This window comes from Panthera uncia (genome assembly GCF_023721935.1).
Source record: "Panthera uncia isolate 11264 chromosome B3 unlocalized genomic scaffold, Puncia_PCG_1.0 HiC_scaffold_1, whole genome shotgun sequence".
NCBI classification, from domain to species: domain Eukaryota; kingdom Metazoa; phylum Chordata; class Mammalia; order Carnivora; family Felidae; genus Panthera; species Panthera uncia.
The window spans coordinates 27,371,581-27,393,303 of record NW_026057582.1 but is presented as its reverse complement, the minus strand read 5'-3'; the positions used below and the strand labels follow the sequence as shown (position 1 = coordinate 27,393,303).

Genomic DNA, 21,723 nt, shown 5'->3' with positions numbered 1-21,723 from the left:
GAGTATCTGCAAGGATCAGTGCCCTTTGTCACTGTTTACACTGGAATTTGTGGGAAGGGAAGTGAAAACCTATTTTCCCTTTCTTATTATCAAATGAAAAATAGCTACTGCTTTAAAAACATTAAATCAAAATGAAAAAATGAGAAAGACTGAAATATTAAAGGATACCTTATATATAAAGCAAGGAATAGGGCTTCCACATAAATACATTTCTTCCAAATGTGTCTGAGATGCTTCCCCTTTAAATAACATTTTTATTTTAACAATGTTTGCTACCAATATTTTTCTAAAATTTTTTTATGTTTTGAGAGAGAGCAAGTGTGAGTGGGGGAGGGGCAAGAGAGACAGAGAATCAGAAGCAGTCTCTGAGCACTGTCAGCATGAAGCCCCATCCCCATGTGGGGCTCAATCTCACGAACCATGAGATCATGACCTGAGCTGAAATCAAGAGTCCACCACTTAATTGACTGACTCACGCAGGTGCCTCTGCTACAAATATTTCTCAAGTGACTTATGATTTAGGGTCATGATTATGATCAGCAGTTATATTTTTCTGTAAACTTGGGATGCCTCTAGGTGTTAGAGTTCTATAGGATTGTTTGCCTTTCTGGCACCAAACAGTCCCAGAATGCTATGCTTTTTGAGCTAGTTTCCCTGGACATGATGCTATGTTATCACTGATTAGTGTTGCCATGGGCCTGATTCCTTCAATAAACTGTCATCATGTAGTATTTTAAAATCTTTAAAATCATGGGGATGTAAATCAGAAAGCCATAATTATTAGACTTTTATGTCAACTTATGCAAATGAGGGCCTAAAAGAATAAAGGTTTGTGACAAAAGAATAGACTTTGTGACAGCGCTTTAGTGGCTCATAGATCCCTTTCCATTTACTGTAAGCTCTCAGCTAGGAACAGAAAGCAGAATGTACAGAAATCTGACCTATGAAAAAGTGGGGTATTACTTTATATTGGCTACTTACCAATATTTTCTTCTTCTTCTTCTGGACATTCCCTTGTTTCCTTCAACTAATGTGCCATTTTTTCAACCTGTAGAAGATGGACGTGGATAATCATAAGAGCAAAGTTCTCTCTTTTCTCTCATCAGCATGCTTATTTTTGATGCAATTATCTCTTTCCACACTTGTTTCCAACTATTCAGTCTTTGGAAACCAGATCACCATACTCATCACCTGACTTGCAGTTTAGTACTCTTGGGCTCTTTCTCCTCTTCCATACTTTCTTCTTATTCAAACTACAACCACAGCCACTCTTATAAAGTCACTTGTTTATAAAATCAGCAACAGCCAAGGGAGGCAAGTCACACTCCCTCTAAAAGATAGTGTATATTTTTGTATAAATGTATGTGTGTAAATGTATGGGAGGCAGTGACTAAGGAGCTAATCCATAAAAAAAGTGGATAAAATCTAGCTTTGCACTTTGTCGAGTCTTTTTTTTTGGCTGTAAAGAATTCAAGTAAGAAGTTGTATGGAGCGCCTGGGCGGCTCTGTCAGTTAAGTGTCAACTCTTGGTTTTGGCACAGGTCATGATCTCAGTTTTGTGGGTTCAAGCTTTGCATCAGGCTCTGTGCTGGCAGTGCAGAGCCTGCTTGGGACTCTCTCTCTCCCTCTCTCTCTGCCCTTCCCACACTTGCATTGTTCTGTCTCTAAATAAATAAATAAATAAATAAATAAATATTTGTATTTATTATAAATAAATTATAAACAAAAAAATAAAGGTTTAAAAAACAAAACAAGTTGTGCGTTCCACAGTGTGATCAAGAGCAGCCACTTACTATACATGTATGAGTACATGGTTACAAGGGACCAAGCCAATCCTAGTCCAAGGTACATATCCACAAGAATTGAAGACAGGGACTCAAATATTTCTACACCAATGTTCCTAGAGCATTATTCACAACCACCAGAGGTGGAAACAATCCAAGTGTCCATCAATAGATATGTAAATAAAACATGACCATATATCCAATAAAATTTTATTTATCTGTAAGAAGGAATGGAGTTCTGGGGCACCTGGCTGCTTCAGTCAGAAAAGCATGCGACTCTTGATCTCGGAGTCATGAGTTCGAGCCCCACACTGGGTGTAGACATTACTTAAATAAACTTAAAAAAAAAAGCCAAGAATGAAATTCTGATTCATGCTACAAATATGAATGAATCTTAAAAACATTATGCTAAGTGAAAGAAGCCAGATACAAAAAGACATATATGATTCCAATTATACAAAATATCTAGACGAGGTAAATTCAGACAGACAGAAATTAGATTATAGGTTATCAGGGATTGAGGGGAGGGGAGAATGGAGTTACTGCTTAATAAGTCCAGAGTTTCTGTTTAGGGTGATGACAGAGTTTTGGAAATAAGACAGCAGTGACGATTATAAAACACTGTGAAGATAATATCACTGAATTGAACACTTAGAATGGTTAAAATGGCAATTTTTATGTAATATATTTTACCACAATAAAAACTTTTTATTTTTAAAAAATTTTTAGTGTTTATTTATTTTGAGAGAGAGAGCTCACAAGCACATGTGAGCAGGGGACAAGCAGAGAGGGAGAGAGGGAGAGAAAGAATCCCAAGCAGGTTCTAACACTCAATTCTTGGAGCCTGAGATGGGGCTCCATCCCAGGACAGCAAGATCATGACCCAAGCCAATATCAAGAGTCAGGTGCTTAACTTACCAACCACCCAGCTGCTCCAGTAAAAACTTTTTTAAAAAAAGCATATGGGAGGTGCCTGGCTTGCTCAGGCAGTAAAGCATGCAAGTCTTGATCTCAGAGTCATGAGCTCAATCCCCACATTGGGCATAGATTACTTTAAAAAAAAAAAAAAAAAAAAGGCAGATAGAACCAAATATAAGATCATAAGAGGAAAAACACTGGCTACTAGTTACTATTTTAGTGGAGCAACAGTTATTACACTTCATTCTTGGTATATCTCATGGGTACACAGCCAATTACGATTTAAACTCTGAAGGGTAGTACTGATACTCAGAATACATATTTAAGCTTTGAATTTATACAGTATCTTCCATTCTTCCAGAAAGAGAAACTTACCTATGCAACATAAATCTGAAAATTATACATTCAAGAGAGGATTCAAACAAGGTTGAAAATATAGGGCCCCCAAAACAAAACGTTTTTAAGAAAGGTCTTCATACATTTTGTTGACTATAACTTAAAAACTTCCCCCAGTATGCTCTTGGAATCCAAGGATGGAATGAGTGGTATCTACTTCTAAGCATGCAGTCTTGGGGCTCCTGGGTGGCTCAGTTGGTTGAGCATCTGACTTTGGCTCAGGACATGATCTTGTGGTTCGTGGGTTCAAGCCCCACGTCAGGCTTACTGCTGTCAGCCTGTCAGTGTAGAGCCCACTTCAGATTCTCTGTCCCCCTCTCTCTGTCCCTTCCCCACCTGTGCTCTCCCGAAAATAAACATTAAAAAAAAAAAGAATTTAAACATGCAGTCTTGACATTTCAATTAAGTTTTCCTTTGAAAAACACTTAATATTGTGTGTATGTCAATACACTAAACTCAAAACAAGAGACACTTGAAACTGGCATCTCCAAATGCCCCCATTCCTTGGCACCCTTGTACCACATACATAGAGAGGGTTAAATAGACTCTCTTACTTCCTTTTTTGTTAGTGGCATCACAGATTTCCTAATTCACAACTCAAAATCCTCATCATCTTTGAATTCTTCTCTCTTATACCTTCTATATTCCAACTATCATCAAGAACTGGTGATTTTTCCTTTGCAGTATCTTTCTAATCTTTTTCTCTTGTTTACCTCCTAGTCCTCCTGTTAATATCTAAATTCTGGCCTTTATTACTTCAGACTTGGACTATTACAGCTTCTTAAATCGTCTTCCAATCACCGATGTCTCTGTTGTCAAATATATGCCAATGTTTTCCTAAAATGTTTTCATCATCTTCCCACTAGATTTTAACCCACAGCATGTCAGGAATTCATTGACCTTTGAACACTATCCAACCTGGCATATATGTTTAACTAACCAATGTTTGTTGAATGAATACATAGTATCACAATACATAAATCACCTTTCTTTTTTATTTTTATTTTTTATTTTTAGAGAAAGAGCACATGAGCAGGGAAGAGGGGCAGAGAGAGAGAGAGAGAGAGAGAGAGAGAGACTTAAGCAGGTTCCATGTTCAGTGTGAAGCCCAACTTGGGACTCAATCCCACAACCCTGTGATCATGACCTGAGCTGAAATCAAGAGTCAGATGCTCAACTGACTGAGCCACCCAGGCTCCCCTCCTCACTCTCTTTAAAACTTTCATTAATTTCCCACTATGTATTACAGAAGGCACAAACTCAAATACCTAAATACTTACTGGGGCCAAGCAGGAAATGTGAGTAAAGTTGCAAACCAACAGGAAGTGGTGGGGACAATGACAAACTAGAGAGTACATATCCTACCTACGCTGGCAGCTGCTTGCTGCTGCCACAATGAAAGATAGGTCCAGTACTTCCAGGTCTTCTGATTTTTCAAGATAAGCTGAAAGTACAGATTTCTTTGTAGAATTTGGTTTTTAAATAGTGACAACTAATTCCATTTAAAAATTTAAAAAACCCAAAAAAAAAACCCAAAAGCCAGGCAAAGCACACCTATGAGCCAAATCCAGCCGTCAAGTTACAAGTTGGTGACTCTGCTCTGTAGGATAAAGGACAAACTCCCTAACATTTGAAGTCCATCACTGTGAATCCCAGGCTAACTTACCAAAGTCTTTTGCCCACTATTTTCATATAAGAACCCTCTGCTCTAGTCTAGCAGTTTTCAAACTTTAGGCTGTATCAGAATCACCTGGAGGGTTTGTTAAAACACAGACTGGTGGGCCTCACTGCCCGTTCTGATTCAGCATGTCTCAAGTATGGCCTGAGAACTTCCATTTCTAAGCCGTAACAAGTTCCCAGGTGATGCTGATGCTACTTGTCCACGGACCACACTTTGGGAACCACTGCTCTAGTTAAACACTTCATTGTCTCTAATACACACTGAATTTTGCTCACATGATTCTACCTTTCCAGAAAGCCTTCCCTCTTCTTTTCAGCCCACCTCCTTCTGCAAACTTTCTCTGAATATGACAATCTTCCATACCACCAAATTCCTACAGCACTTATTGTCCATACCATGTTCCCCTTATCCATCACTGCTTGGTGGTTTTTTGTTTGTTTTTTTGTTTTTGTTTTTTTTTATTGTTAACTGTTTGTATATAGGTGCCAGTGAAGTTTTGTACTCTCGGAGATCACTGTTTGGGTCACTACTTTATACACCTGACTGTAAACCACCTGAAGGCTTGTAGCCCTCAAGCTATCAGGTAGCATGGTATACAAGTTGGTACTCATTAAACATTTCTCTTTCTTTAGGATTTTATTTTTAAGTTAGCTCTACATCCAATGTGGGGCTCAAACTTACAACATTGAGACCAAGAGTTACATGCTCTATTGACTGAGCCAGTGAGGAGGCACCTCCTCCCTAAATGTTTCTTTCTTTTTAAAAAAATTGTTTTAATCTTTATTTTTTTTAATATGAAATTTATTGTCAAATTGGTTTCCATACAACACCCAGTGCTCATCGCAACAGGTGCCCTCCTCAATGCCCATCACCCTCTTTATTTATTTTTGAGAGAGAGACACCATGTGAGCAGGGGAAGAGCAGAGAGAAAGGGAGACACAGAATCCGAAGCAGGCTCCAGGCCCTGAGCTGTCAGCACAGAGCCCGACATGGGCCTCGAACTCACAAACTGTGACACCATGACCTGAGCCAAAGTCAGACACTTAACCGATTGAGCCAGTCAGGTGCCCCTCTTTTTTTTCTTAATGTTTATTTTTGAGAGAGAGAGAGAGAGAGCGAGCGAGAGCACAAGCAGGAGGGAGAGGGCAACACAGAATCCAAAGCAGGCTCCAGGCTGTGAGCTGTTAGCACAGAGCCCAATGCAGGACTCAAACCCACAAACTGTGAGATCATGACCTGAGCTGAAATCAGATGCTTAATGGACTTAGCCACCCAGGTGTCCTGTTACTAAACGTTTCTTAAATGAACATCTAACGGATCCATGAAATCAAAGTACCGATAAGTGAGCCTGAAATTTTGGTGTATTACTTTTCTTAGAGAACTTTTAGTCCTGTGTAATGGCTTTGTCAGAATGGACAACTAATAAAAATCGGATATTTTGCAAATAAATTGCCAGTGGTAATGATTCTGTAGCAACACATTTTGTATAAAAATAGAAGTCAATGGTAAAAAAAAAAAACAAAAAAACAAAAAAACACAGATTTCAAAATTGGTAACAGTAAATCTTTGATCTCAAGGATTCCTTATCCCCTGCAAGGATGTGAACTAGTCCACATCACAACATAATACCTATTTAATAGAATTCTGTATTTGTACAACGTGCAATAAAGATGAAAGTAAGTCACTCCCCATGATATTCAGAAATACTCATCAGTCACTTCAGACATAGTTTGGATAATATACTTATGCATGATTCTAAATGCTAAGTGAAAACAAAATCAAAAGCTGTTTGTTCACCTACTCACTTCCACCTAGAGTCACATCTGCTATCATGTGATTTCAAGGATGAATTAGGCGTATAAACTAGGGTCTTCAGGTTAAACCAGAATAAAGCCACAGATGACTTTACAGAGTAAACCCTATTTGGGAACTACTAGAAGAAAAAATCAGAAATACCATATATTCTGATACGTAGTCCTATGTTATTTGGCTTTTTTTTTTTTTTTAACAACTCCACACTTGATATTAGCATCAACAAGATAAGAGAAAAGTTATCATTTAGGTAAAGACAGAGAGTCCAATTCAGAAAGAAAAACAACAAAAACCACCCAGAAGTCTATGAAGTACATTTACAGCTTTAAGATAGCAGAGATGTTACCTTCTATCAGGATACTTGTCCTACCTACTAGGACCATAATGATCTTGTCTGCATGAGGATTCAGCCAAGACACTCCACACTTCTATGTTGAGTAGGTACCACGCAAACTGGGGGAAAAAAGAATTGTAAAGCCAAATCAACAAAACATTAAGTGGACTATTCCAAGTTTAAAAGCATTAGTATTCTAAAAACAAAGAAAATTTATTCAGCAAGATAATCCTGAAACTTCACAGTAAACCTACCAGAAATTATGGAATATTACCAGATTAACTGCTAAATAGCAACTTCCTACTCTACTATCTGTATCATCAGATGTTTCTTACTAATAGATGACTGAATAACATCAAGTTCTTTGGCAGAGAATGTGGAGGTTCAGAAGACTGAAGACTCTAGACCTACTTCTACTATAGTATAAATATAGGCCTTTCTCTTAGCCCTATTCATATCACAACAGTTTTAACTACAAATCAAACCATGGTCAATAAAAATGTATGATTAAATAACTACAAAGTGCATGCAATTAAAGTATGTGTCTATCAAGAAATCTCATTACAATCAAATTTTCATTTTATAAATGAATCTACAGGCCTGTGTTCAAACAAGGAAAGTCTTGGACTGACTTGCATATTGTACAGTAACCAATTTTTAGAATGAACTCCAAATATACAGCCCGTAATAGAAGATGCCCTAACCTCTGTTTTCTGCCAGTTATCAATAGGGTACATCTTCAGAACCTTAGACAAAAACTCATCATAACTTTATGAATTCCTTATCAGAGTAAACCCCTTCAATGCACGGCGATTCCACCAAGGACCCATCAGAGTGAGGCATACAAACAGAAAATGCACCAGGAATACAGTAAGCTACCAAAGGGCAGGGGACGGAGGGTTGGGCAAAACAAGTGAAGGGGAGTGGGAGACGCAGGCTTCCAGTTATGCAATGAATAAATCATGGGAATAAAAGGGACTTAGGGAATAAGTTAAGGCATAGGAAATATAGTCAATGATACCATAATAGCATCATAGTGACTTATGGTAGGTACATTTGCGTGAGCATAACGCCTAGAGAAAGTGAATCACCTGAAACGAATGTAGCACTGCGAGTCAACTATACTCAAAAACAAAAACAAAAAAGAGAGAGAAAGCTAAGATCATGTTAACACACAGTAGGTCTAAAAAGATTTTCAGGGAGCCTGGGTGGCTCAGCCGATGAAGCGTCTGACTTTAGCTCAGGTCGTATCTCACAGTTTCTGAGTTTGAGCCCGCCTCTCGCCCCCCCCCCCGCCCCCCCCCTGCCCATTGGGCTCTGTGCTGACAGCTCAGAGCCTGGAGCCTGCCTCGGATTGTCTCCCTCTCTCTCTGCCCCTCCCCCGCTCACACTCTTGTCTCTCTCAAAAATAAAAACATTACAAAAAAATTCTTAAAAAAGATTTTTAGCGCTTATTGCAAATCAGCATGTTCCCTCTATCCACACAATTCAAAAACAAACTACATAATCAAAGAGGAAAAAAAAAAAAAAAAGGAGGGGGACATTAGGCCAAAGACCTCTGGAAGAGGTGTAGGGATTAAGTTCTCCCTAAAGAAATGGAGAGGGAAGATGTAGAAAGAAGTCTTAAAAGAAATTTTAAATTCAATTTGAAATGAAGAATAACGCAGAGCAGAGCTTCTGCAAATTTCCTAACCGTTGTCTTGGCACCCAGAGTTCCCATCGTTCTCAAAGACTAACTCTCACTGAATGAAGGCAAATTACAAAGGTCCTCTGAAAAAGGAGAACAATACTTTTGAGTACTCCTTTTCATTCGTGTGCCCAGGGGAAAAAAACACCAAAAGGCAAGAGGTTCCAACTTTAGGCAACCTGCAGAAAAGGGGGCTGCGGACGAGTCAAGCATCAGCAAAAAGGGAATCGGGCTGTTCTGGGTGGGCAGCCTCGGGCACATGGAAGGGAATGGGGCGGAGGGCCTGCCCCCCCGAGCTCTCCTCGTGGCCCCGCCGCCTCTCCCACCCCAGCTGACAGCACTTTTCTCCTCGCCGGAGCCTCTCCCACCCCAGGTGACAGCACTATGCCAGCCTCACTCCCAACCACCGCCCTGGGAAAAGTCCTCAACGGCCTCATCGAAATGTGTTTGGCCTCGGAAGTCCGCCGGATGCGCCGTCCCTTACATAATTAGCCAGAGTTAGAAGCCAGGAGTGGGATAAGGAAACCAAGAGTCAGGGCAGCTTCGGGAGAGGCTGAGGCGGCGCAGGCGGCTGCAGCCACGCTGGCTGTGGTGTGAGGCAAGGGGCGGACGCGCCTGCAGGACGCGAAACGCTGTAAAGCCGGCGCGGGGTGGCGCTCCGACCACTGCGGCGGGGAAGCCCGGCCCGCAGGGAAGCAAGCCTCCTGAGGTGAGGGCACAACGACCGTCGCGCCGCCGGAAACGCCCGGCCTGCAGGACGTCACGCCGCTGCCCCGGACGGGCCCGCTTCGAGTCCCCACTAGGCCACCCAGCCCCGTCCCGGGGCCGACACTAGCGCCTCTGCGGCCCGCACACTCACCGCGCGCGCGCGCGCCGCTCGGCGCGGCCGCCCGCCCTCCACACGACCTCCGCCCCGCCCCCCCCCCCCCGCGCCCGGCCCGCAGACGGGGCCCCTTTGCGGCGGCGGCGTCGGGGCTACGTCACGGGCGCGTGCGCTCTCCGCGCGCACTGGCAACGGCTGCGGCGGAACGTTACCCGCTTGGCGTGCTGGTTTCCTTAGAAACGGAGCCGGCCGGGCGGCGGCAGAGAAACGTCGGTTACAGTGGGGTCCCTGGTGAAGCCAAGATGCCGTCTAAGGGAAAGGACAAAAAGAAAGGCAAGAACAAAGGCAAAGACAAGAAGTAAGGAGAGGCCACCCGGGGTTCCTCTCTCCCTGGGCCTACCCTCCGATGATTCGGAGCTGGGAGCCGCCTGCAAGCTGGGGCTGGCCAGCTGGCTAACTGCCGTCCTCTTGCTCTCCCCGCTTCTGAAAAGGACAGCCCGCATTGTTCAGAAATTCCCCAAATGCATGCCAAACCATACTGCTCCAACCTAGACAATGGAATGTGAGATTTGGGACCCTGAATAATTTAGACACAGCCCCTGCCTATGAGTAATACGTTAACGGTGGAAGCAGATACATTACCAAAGAATGGAGTAGAAGACCAAATGAACTAGGTGGGTGCTAGTGGAGAGAAAAAGATCTGGGAATGAGGAGGAAGGATTGGTTCTGACACTAGAAGTGAAGGTCAAACTTCAGAATAACATTTCTTGGTATATTGAAGGTCCTCTAGACCAGCGCTGTCCAATAGGGTAGTGATCAGCCATTTGTGGCTACTAAACTAAAATTAATTAAAATTAAAACTTCAGATCCTTAATTGTATTGGCTACATTTCATATGCTCAGTAGGCTACTGGTGACTGTTTTGGACCGCCTAGGTATAGTACATTTCCATCACGACAGAAACTTCTATCAGACTGTATTGCTTTAGAACAGTGGTTCTCAACTGGTGGTGATTTTGGCTCCCAGGGGACATTTGGCACTATCTAGAGACACTTTTGGTTGTCACATCTAGGGATGTGTGCTACCGGCATCCAGTGGGTAGAGATCAAGGATACTGTTAAACATCCTGCAGTGCTCTGGCCAACTCCCACCTGCACCCCAAACAAAGAATCATTTGGCTTAGGATGTCGGTAGTGCCACGACTAGGAAGCCCTGCTCAAGCCTATAAGCTTCTCTTGGAATGCCTGGGTGGCTCAGTCAGTTAAGCGTCTGACTTTGGCTCAGGTCATGATCTCATGGTTTGTGAGTTCGAGCCGCACATCAGGCTCTGTGCTGACAGTGCAGAGCCTGCTTGGGGTTCTCTCTCCCTCTGTCTCTGCCCCTGCCCTTCTCACACTTTCTCTCTCTCTCACAATAAATAAATAAATGAAATGAAAAATGAAAGACTATAAGCTTCTCTAGAAGGCACTTAGCATTATTCACCATATCTCCAGCTCCTAGCAAAAAGTCTAAAACATAGTGGATGCTTATTATTTGTTAAATAAAAAAATTAAGGTGTCTGTGTATACTGCAACTTGAATCTTTTCTTTTTTCCATGGGAGCTATGCTCTGGGTTTGTTTTGTGTGTGTGTGTGTGTGTGTGTGTGTGTTTTTTGTTTTTTGTCTTGCCCCTAGCCTGAGAGATCTCTGCTTTGTTGTTGAGAATATCTTGAACATCTAGAGAATCTCTGAGTGATTGAAGTAGTTCCTTGGGGCTTTTGAAGGATTCCTTTTGGTTCAAAGGAAAACCTAAAAGATTTGACCAAATTGGGTAATTGTTCAGATTTCCCCAAACTGATCAGAATGCCTGAAGTAGGTATTGCTCTAGCAGGCTTGGAGTTGCTGCTGGATTGCCACTAGATCTGTTGAGTGACTCTACTGGTTCATTGGAATCATACATGGTGTCTAGCATCACTATGTATGGGGCCATAAGGGAATCCCCCAAACTTGTAAAGTTTATGTGTACTCAGTACAGAAAGTTTAGGAAATGTGGGTAGTCAAGGCAGAAAACAAAAATCACTTGTAACCCCAGTATCCGAAGATAACCACTAATATCCTTTGGGATATTCTTTTTTTCTTTATAAAATGATAGCCCACAGTACATATGTACTTGTAACTCCCCCACTCCATGTATTAATATAAGTATTCTTCTACAGTGTTATTTTTTCTTTTTTACATAATTGCACAGTCTAGTACTTTTTAAAAGTCCCAAGGGATGGGACGCCTGGGTGGCTCAGTTGGTTGAGAGTCAACTTTTGATTTCGGCTCAGGTCATGATCCCAGGGTCATAGGATCCAGCCCCATGTCGGGCTCTGTGCTGAGCATCAAGCCTGCTTAAGATTCTGTCCCTCTGCCCCTCTCCCCTGCTCACATGCACGCGTGCTCTCTCTCAAACAAAATTTAAAAATTAAAAAATAGGGACGCCTGGGTGGTTCAGTTGGTTAAGCGTCCAACTTCCACTCAGGTCATGATCTTGCAGTCTGTGAGTTCAAGCCCTGCATTGGGCTGTTTGCTGACAGCTCAGAGGCTGGAGCCTGCTTCAGAGTCTGTGTCTGCCTCTCTCTATGCCTCTCCTCCTCTTGCGCTCTGTCTCTCTCGCTCAAAAATAAAATAAACATTACAAAAAAGATTTTTAATAAAAGTGCCAAGGGCTTATCGCATTCTCAAATTCTTGGAACTCACTAGCATATGTTTTCTATTTTTGACCATGTGTCTACAGTACATCTTTCAGCAATGAGAAACATTGAAGGTAACAGACCTCTTATTCCTTGGATTTTTCCATGACTCAATTTGAGAAATACTGCTTTGTTTTTACAGTCAGTATTAGTGATTCTCTTATGAGAAATCCTATCTGCATCAACTGCTCTGTGCAGCTTAGACCTGATAACCTTCAGGAAGCAACTGGACGATTATAGCAAGGCAATATATCCCTACTGCCTAAATCATGTTGGAAAGGGAGGTCAAAGCTATAACAAGCTAGGGAGTTGGAGGTGGGGCTGGCCTTAATTTGGAGAAAACAGTGGGACCGGAAAAGAATGGAGAACCAGGAGTAGGGGGTTGGGGATGGAGGGTGATAGTATAGAAAGGTCCACATATACCTATATATGAAAATATTTAGAGTTCAAATACTGAAGTCTTTTTTTTTTTTAAGTTTATCTTGAGAGAGCACGTGTGAGCACACACACAAGTGGGGGAAGGGTAAAGAGGGGGTGAGAGAGAGAATCTCAAGCAGGCTCTGCACTTGGTCAGAGCAGCACCCAATACAGGGCTTGAAACCATGAACCTTGAGATCATAATCTGAGCTGAAATCAGGAGTCTGATGCTTAACTGACCAAGCCACCCAGGCACCCCCAGGTGAAGTCTTACTTATTATCTGAATATTTATATATCCAGTGCCTACTATATATAAGGTATGTTGTTTTGTCATTCCTTGTACAACAAATCTTTACTTTGAAAAACTCTCCTTTAATCTTTGAAGGCATAGATTAATCACCTTAATCTTGAAGCCATACTTTATTATTATGATTTTTTAATTTCCTCTTTACCTCTGTATAACGATTATGGTTTGTTTCTCAACCATCCTTGAAGCCTGGTGCATGTGGCACCAGCTGATAAAAGTATTTAACATACTTGTTCAAGTGACTTGATCTTTTGTCAAAGGCCTAGCCAGAAAATCCCCCCAAAAAACAACCTACAACAAAACCAAAACTAGGTTTGGGGTGGGTGGAAGATTACAGAACAAGGGACTTAAAGTTATAGTTACACTATGCATGTATCATCATAAAGAAGGGGAACTAAGGTAATGGATTTGCAGTACAAGAATCAAGGTCTAAAACTGGGTGAGTAGGAATAGAAAAGACAGTTCAAATATGAGAAAAAGGAGTAAGGGGCACCTGGGTGGTTCAGTCAGTTAAGCAACTGATTCTTGGTTTTGGCTCAGTTCAAGATCTCACAGTTCATGAGTTCTCCCTCCCTCTCTCTGCTCCTCCCCCACTCACACTGTCTCTGCCTCTCTCAAAATAAATAAACTCAAAAAAAATTATTTTAAGTAAATGAAGATATGGAAGATTTATGAAATGAATTTGCCTTACCATGCCTTTCTTCTTTGTTTTTTCAGTCTCTCAGAGTTATGCTCCAAAGCTCCCCTCTTCCAAGAAGAGTCACCCAATTAACTCCTTTATCAAGCAAATGTGTATTTCCTATTAACTCATTTATCCAACAATATTTGCTTATATGTGCCAGGCAATGCCAAGCAAAACAAAAAGTAATAAAGAGAAAGGTATAGTTCTAATATAGTAGAGTAATTGTTATATGCTCTCAATGTCCTCTTCCCACGCAGGAAGATAATAAAAGCCGATGAATCTGCAGTGGACAGAGCCAAGGCCAGTGCCTCCCTCTGGGAGGCCAGGCTAGAAGTCACAGAACTCTCGAGGATTGAGTATCGTGATACTTCGCGGAGACTGGCAAAAAGTAATGAGGAGTTAAAGAAACAGCAGTATAAAATGGAGAAAGACACAATGTCTGTATTAAGTTATCTGAAGAAGCAGGATCAGGAGAAAGATAATATGGTATGTAGGTAGAAATCCTCCTGAGCCTCAATAACTACCTCTGTTATACTTGAAGCAGGATGCTATTTCTTTTTTTTTTTTTTACTTTATTTATTTAAATCACATTTTTTTAATTAAAAAAAAATTTTTAACATTTATTCATTTTTGAAAGGCAGAGACAAAGTGTGAATGGGGGAGGGGCAGAGAGAGAGGGAGACACAGAAACAGAAGCAGCCTCCAGGCTCTGAGCTATCAGCACAGAGCCCGACGCGGGGCTCGAACTCATGGACTGGGAGATCATGACCTGAGCCGAAGTCGGCCACTTAACTGACTGAGCCACCCAGGCGCCCCTAAATCACATTTTTTAAATATATAATTTATTGTCAAATTGGTTTCCATACAACACCCGGTGCTCATCCCAACAGGTGCCCTCCTCAATGCCCATCACCCACTTTCCCCTCTCCCCACCCCCCATCAACCCTCAGTTTGTTCTCAGTATTTAAGAGTCTCTTATGGTTTGCCTCCTTCCCTCTCTGTAACATTTTTTTTCTCCCTTCCCCTCCCCCAGGGTCTTCTGTTAAGTTTCTCAGAATCCACATATGAGTGAAAACATATGGTATCTGTCTTTCTCTGCCTGACTTATTTCAGGATGCTATTTCAAAATGACTTTACTATTAGAATTGGCTGTTATTTTCAGCCCTTGTCCTGTTGTTTTCTTGTCTGAAACAAAGATTGATGGTCATAAGGGGACATTAAGATCCATTTTATTTTAAGAAGAAGAACATATGACCTATGTGTTTTTGATATTGATAAATACTTTTAATGATTAGTAGAGGAATTCACCTTTAATCCATGATCACATGATTATGAACCCAGCAAGTTGAATCTCCTTTTTTTAGCCAGTTGAATCTTGAATTTATCTTTCTGTACTCTAAGTGTTGAGGGTAAAGCTACTATTTTAGATCTGGAAGGCAAAGGGAAGGGAACCAATATTTTGGAGCCCCTGTTTTATGCCAGGCACTATGCTAGGAAGTTTACCTCTTTTATCTCATTAAGGACTTTTAACAACTGCATGTAGCTACAATATTGTCATTCCCGTTTTACAAATTGACTCTCAGAAAGGTCACTTGCCCAAAGTCACACAGCCAGTAGGTGTTAAAGTGGAATTTAGGTGTAATTCCAAATTCTTCTCTTTCCCATTTGCCTCTATGAGCCCCATGGAGACCTAAGGGAATCTCTACCACGCTGAGGATGGTGTGCTCATTCCCATGTATGGTTTTGTACTTTAACTATTGATCATGCATTCTCAACATATTTTTTTTTTTTACTCAACATCATGTTTTTGTGGTATATTCATTAAAATCACCTGATTCAGTTTATTTTGTAAAAAATTATATTGGGGCACCTGGGTGGCTCAGTCAGTTAAGCGCCTGACTTCAGCTGGGGTCGTGATCGCCTGGTTTGTGAGTTCAAGCTTCTTGTCAGGCTGTGTACTGATAGCTCAAAGCCTGGAGCCTGCTTCGTATTCTCTGTCTCCTCTCTCTGCCCCTCCCCTACTCAGGCTCTGTCTTTCTCTCTCTCAAAAATAAACATTAAAAAAGTAAAAAATAAAAGAATGAAAATTTATAATGAGCATGCTTTATTTTTTCTTTAATTCTTATCTGCTTTGTAATATTCCAGCAAATAAATAAACCAAAACTTATTTATCCATACCCACTGTGAGTCAGACTCCCATTTTTTCATTATTACAAATAGACTTTCAGTGAATATTCTTGTGGATGTCTGCTTGTGTCCATGATGGAGAGTTTCTCTAGAGTAGACACTTAGAAGTTAAATTACTACATTATGAGGTTATGCATTGTTTCAGCTTCACAGGAGTTTAAATTGAGCTCCAAAGGGGTTATACCAATTTATGCCGTCACAAGTGATGTATTAGAGTGAGGTCCTGTTTGACCACATTTTTGTCAAAACTTGATATGTTACTTAGTTTTTGTTCAATTTTACAGGTGTAAATTGATATCTTGTTTTAATTTATATTTTCCTGATTATTAGTCATTTGAGCATCTTTTATATGATCCTTCGCTCATTCTTAATTGTTTATGCATTTGCTTCAGTACACATTGGAATTAATGCTGGTGTGATGCAAAACTTGGCTCCAGCATAAGGATGACATACAAATTCATGCCTCATTCCATAGCTTTTTCAAATACCACCTCTGCAGTCACACCTTTCCTCACTACTCTCCTTAAAGTTAAAAACAACCTCCCTTGTTTTTTCTCTGAAATATTTACTATCTTCTGTCATATTATATGTATGATAATTATATATTTGCTTATTGTCTCTTTTTCTGATTAGAATGAAACCTCACAGAAGTAAAGAATTTGGGGGCTTTTTTTTTCCTCAATGCTACACCTCCAGCATGTAGTGTAGGCCTAGCAAATAGTAGGCATTCATTAAAATATTTTTGCATGCATGAATGAATGGCTTGTGAGTATACTGATACTTTGAAAAAGTTAATAACAATCAAAACTAAGTTCAAGATGATAGTGAAAGCACATTACAGAAAGACTACTGAACATTTGTCTTGATTTTATATATTAAAGTAGTTTTTTATGCATTACTGTTATTTTTTTTTACCTTCTTTCACAGGCAACTTCCATTTTTAAAATTACTTTCATTAGTAGGTATTAAAATTGTCTTCTATGAAGTATTATTCTAAAATAAGTTTTTAGGTCAAATAATTTTCCAAATTCATTACATAGAAGCTTTGTGGCCTGCATTAGCTAATTGATATTGATTTGTGAGTATCATTTATATTTCCTGATTTTCATCTGCCTTTGTGTATCAGAGGTTAGCATCTGGCTATAGCAAATAACATAATTTTCTCACAATTATGGTTGACTACTGAAACCAAAGAGACTACCTTGGGAGGAAGAAGTATAGTAGATTCAATATATCCTGGTTTGTTACTCATTCTGCCATATCCTAGAAATGTGTTATTAAGCTTTATATAAACTGTCTATAATCTTATTTCATGTTAATTATAGAAATAATAGAAATGAGGAGTGTCTGGGTGGCTCAGTCAGTTGAACGACCAACTCTTTTTTTTTTTTTTTTTTTTTTTTTAGTGTTTTTTTTTTTTTTTGAAGGAGAGACAGACAGAGCATGAGCGGGGGAGGAGCAGAGAGAGAGGGAGACACAGAATCTGAAGCAGGCTCCAGGCTCCAAGCTGTCAGCACAGAGCCCAACGGGGGGCTTGAACTCATGAACTGTGAGATCATGACCTGAGCTGAAGTCGGATGCTTAATCGACTGAGCCACCCAGGTGCCCCTGAACGACCAACTCTTAATGTGGGCTCAGGTCGTGATATTGAGATTGTGGGATCAAGCCCCACATCAGGCTCTGTGCTGAGTGTGGAGCCTGCTTGGGATTCTCTCTCTCTCCCTCTCTCTCTGTTTGTCCCCTGCTCACTCTCTGTCTCTCAAATAAACAACAACAACAAAAAAGAAATGAAATGGTTTTTGGAAACATATCTTGAACAAAATTAGGAGATTTTCCTTAAGAGTGTGTTTTTGTACTTAAAGGTTTGTTCAATCACAAAATAAATCTCATTATATTTCACACCTGTCCTATATGATTTAGGACTGTCTCAATTTATCTTTCAGAATTTTTAGGTATCCTTTAAGCTAGTCTAATTACAATATTTCACTTACGTATCCTCTGATTCTATAACCATGTCAAGGGGTTTTCAGTTTAAAAAGCTACTCAGGGGGCACCAGGGTGGCTCAGTTGGTTGAGCGTCCAACTCTTGTTTTTGGTTCAGGTCATGATCTCACAGTTCATGATTTTGAGCCCCGCGTTGGGCTTTGCACTGACAGTGCAGAGTCTGTTTGGGATTCTCTTAATCTCTCTCCCTCTCTCTCTGTCTCAAAATAAATAAATAAACTTAAAAAAAAAATAAGCTACTCAGGTTTCCTACTAAAACATACTAGAATCTTTGGACAAATGATTGATTCCAAGGCAAGCAGGGAAAGTAAAAGATGAGCCTGGAATATTTGTGCAAGAAAGTAAGTAAAATAAAGGGTGGGTACCTGGATGGCTCAGTCAGTGGGGCATGTGACTTTTGATCTTGGGGTTGTGAGTTCAAGCCCATAATTGGGTGTATTTACTTAAAAATAAAATTGTAAAAAAAAAAAAAAAAAGGGCACGGGTACTCGTTTGAAGGGGCTCCCACTGCCAAATCTGAGACAATCAAAATAATGACAGTAAAACATAATCCATTGAATAAAATATGTCCATACAGTAGAATATAGAAAATTACTAAATTTCCAAAGAACGGTGGAATTGAAAAAGGCACTATTTGGTGCCATGGGATTAATTGATCTCATCAAAAATCATCGGTGGATGCTAAGACTAGTGGTGAAAGTTTGATGAGCAGAAGGATATTTGCATAGTCTCAAAATATCTGTCCTTAATTTGTAAATTAACTTAATTAGAAAAGGAAAATTGTAACTTTTTAATAGTCTCAAAATATCTTTCCTTAATTTGAAAATTACTTAATCACAAAAGGAAAAGTTGTAACTTTGTAAAAATTTTAAAGGAAAAACCTAGCAGACACAATCTTAACCAATTGATGAAAACATCAGTTACCTTATGATATAATGCACTGAAAAGAATACATCATCACTTAGACAGTGTGTGCCTGCCAAAAATGCATAACCTGAATCTGCTCATGGGGAAACATCAGATAGCCCCAACTCCAGCTGGTATTCCTGAAAACTGTCAATGCCATAAAAGACAAAGACGGAGAAACTGTTCCAGATTAAAGGAGACTAGTACACATGGCAGCTAAATGTAATGCATAATCAAGGATTATATCCTGGACCAAAAAAAAAAAAGTTGCAATAAAGGACACTACTGGGACAATTGGCAAAATTTGAATATGGACTATAGATGAAATAATAGCATATCAATGTTAAATTTCCTGACTTTGATTACTGTGCTTCTAAAAGAATTTTGGGGCAAATGTGTGGCTCAGTTGGTTAAGTGTCTGACTCGATTTCGGCTCAGGTCACGATCTGATCAGCCCTGTGTGGAGTCTGCTTAAGGTTCTCTCTCTTCCTCTCCCTATGCCCCTCCCCCCCCCAATAAATAAATAAATAAATAAATAAATAAATAGAAGAATGGAAATACATTCTAAAGTATTTAGGGGTAAAGAGGCATGATATCTTAAACCTCCTCTCTCATCGTCCAGAAAAAAAAAATGTATATCATCTCTACATATTTTAGATAGATCAATCTATACATACATAGAGTGGGAAAGCAAATGGAAAAATTGGGTAAAAACTATATGAGAACTCTTTGTACTCTTGAAACTTTTTCCCAAAAGTTACCCAGATAAGAGAAATACAAATAAAAACTACAGTGAGATATTACCTCACACCTATTAAGATGGCTATGATCAGAAAAATAGGAAATAACAAGCCTTGGGAAAGATGCAGAGAAATTGGAGCCCTTGTGCATCGTTGGTGGGAATGAATGTAAAATGGTGCAGCCATTATGGAAAACAGTATGTAGTTTCCTCAAATAATTAAAACTAGAATCACCACATGATCCAGAAATCCACTTTTGGGTGTATTTGCAAAAGAATTTAAAGCAAGAGCTTGAAAAGATATTCGTGCACCCCCTTCATTGAAATATTATTCACAGTCAAGAGGTGGAAGCAACCCAAATGTCCATTGACAGATGAACAGATAAAGAAAATGGATATATACATACAATGCAATAATATGCAGACTTAAAAAAAAAAAAGAAAACCCTCATTTAAAAAAATTTTTTTTAAAAAAAAAGAAAGTCCTGTCACATGCTACAACATGGATGAACTTCAAGGGCATTATGCTAAGTGAAATAAGCCAGTCACAAGAGAACAAACTGTATGATTCTACTCATACAAATTATCTGAAGCAGTCAAAAGTCAAAAGCGTTGGGGAGGGGGGTAGGTAGGAGAAGAAAGTAGTGTTTTATGATATAGAGTTCCAGTTTTGCAAGATGAAAAAGTTTTAGAGATCTGTTGCACAACAATGTGAATATATTCAACACTGCCAAACTATATACTTAAAAATGGTTCAGATGGTAAATATAATGTGGTTTTTACCACAATAAAAAAAAAATAGTTACCCAGGCAATTCTGATGATAGCCAGGTTTTAGAAACTGGCAATAGCAGGTTAAGGGCATGGAATTATGCCCCCTTTTCTCTTCTTTCTACCATACTCTACCTCTCCAACCCTATTGGTTTTAATATCATGTGAAAACTAGGCTATTTAATAAAGATAAGACACAGAGCAATGTTTTTTACCTTCCTGACGGTATTTCCAACTTCTACAGATTGAAAAACTCAAACAGCAATTGAATGAAACAAAGGAAAAAGCCAAAGAGGAGAATGAGAAATTGGTGAGTGTCTAGATACTACTACTTTTACTTACTGGGTGGTCAGGTTTCTGGCAAGCTCAGATATTTAAGACACAAAATGAGTAAGTGAATAGGTCCTAAGAGCAGCCTCAGTGACCTTAAAGCTCACACACTTGATTGTGCAGAAGCTCAAAAATAGCAAAACTGCTTTTGTAGAAAATGATCTGGTAGTCGTGGTGCTCCTGAGTTTGTCCTTTCAATGGCTTTTCAGTGGATGGAGGTAGGAAATATAAATTCAGATGCAGGAGTACAGGGTTTTTACTTGATCCAGTCTCCTTTCTCTCTCACCAGAAATTCTGGTTCTTAATATCAGGTATGATTGAGTTATTGCTTCAAACCTCAATACATCAACAGTCACAGAATAACTAACACCAACATAGATTAGTGGAAACAGTTTAAGATTTTAGGGGGCACTTTTCCCCTCTGGATATATACCAATAGGGATCTATGATCAAATTACATTACCATTTGAAATAATTTCTTTCTGTGTGATTATGCCACCAACTCAAGAACACATTTTGTTTTTGATTCTGGGGAGTTGCTTTTTAAAATTATGGAATTATATAAAATTATGTAATTTTAAAGTTATGTAATTACATAATTACGTAAAACATTTATGTGGCTCCAAAGTCAAATCAAGCGTGTTATATTCTGAGAAATCAAACTATCCATGTCTTCACAATATACCAGAGTATATTGTCAAAACTGATTTTTGTCAACATGATAGGTGAAAAAGGGTATTCTAGTGTATTTCAACTTGCATTTCTCTTATTTTGAGCTAGGCTGAGCATTTTTTCATGTTTGAGGGTCATTTGCATTTCTTTTTGACAACTCATTCATTTTTTAAATTGTTATTGGCCCTTTTTTCCTCCTCTTCCTCTTTTTTTTCTCTTCTCTCCTTCTCTTTCCTTTCTACTCCTCCACTTCCTTTTCCTCCTCCCTCTTCCTTCCTCTTTTTTTCCCCACCTTCTCCTTCTCTCTTGATTTATTAGAGATACTGGCCCTTCCTTTATCTCTTAGCTTACTAATTTTAATTTATGGTTAGGGCTGTTACTTCTCTTTCTTACAAATTAAAGATTTGTTTAGTCTTCTCAAACCTCTTTTTAGTAATTAACCTGCATTTTCTAGATAAGATCAGCTCATTCTAGAAGTTCTTTCTTATTCAAGGCACTTGGTATCTTCTAACAAAAAGTAAAACTTTCTGCAAAAACAAAAAGGGAACATTTCTTCAAAG

General features: G+C 39.6%; 2 protein-coding genes across 6 annotated transcripts in view; one reads left to right on the top strand and one right to left on the bottom strand.

The window, feature by feature from the left end:
* The window catches only part of ENTPD5 (ectonucleoside triphosphate diphosphohydrolase 5 (inactive)), a 42,465-nt gene extending 35,106 nt beyond the window's left edge, over positions 1 to 7,359 (bottom strand). For both annotated transcript variants that reach the window (XM_049611413.1, XM_049611414.1), the window contains exons 1-2: positions 6,938 to 7,359; positions 982 to 1,048 (exon numbers count right to left, since the gene is read on the bottom strand). The gene's annotated coding sequence lies outside the window, so the exon portion shown is untranslated. The remainder of the gene's footprint in view (positions 1 to 981; positions 1,049 to 6,937) is intronic.
* A 2,285-nt stretch (positions 7,360 to 9,644) lies between these two features.
* The window catches only part of BBOF1 (basal body orientation factor 1), a 53,397-nt gene continuing 41,318 nt past the window's right edge, over positions 9,645 to 21,723 (top strand). For 3 of the 4 annotated variants that reach the window (XM_049611401.1, XM_049611398.1, XM_049611400.1), the window contains exons 1-3: positions 9,645 to 9,793; positions 13,813 to 14,041; positions 20,406 to 20,471. In XM_049611401.1, coding sequence (XP_049467358.1) covers positions 9,738 to 9,793; positions 13,813 to 14,041; positions 20,406 to 20,471 — 351 coding nt within the window. In that variant the 5' untranslated portion in view covers positions 9,645 to 9,737. The other variant, XM_049611402.1, reaches the window with a different exon arrangement.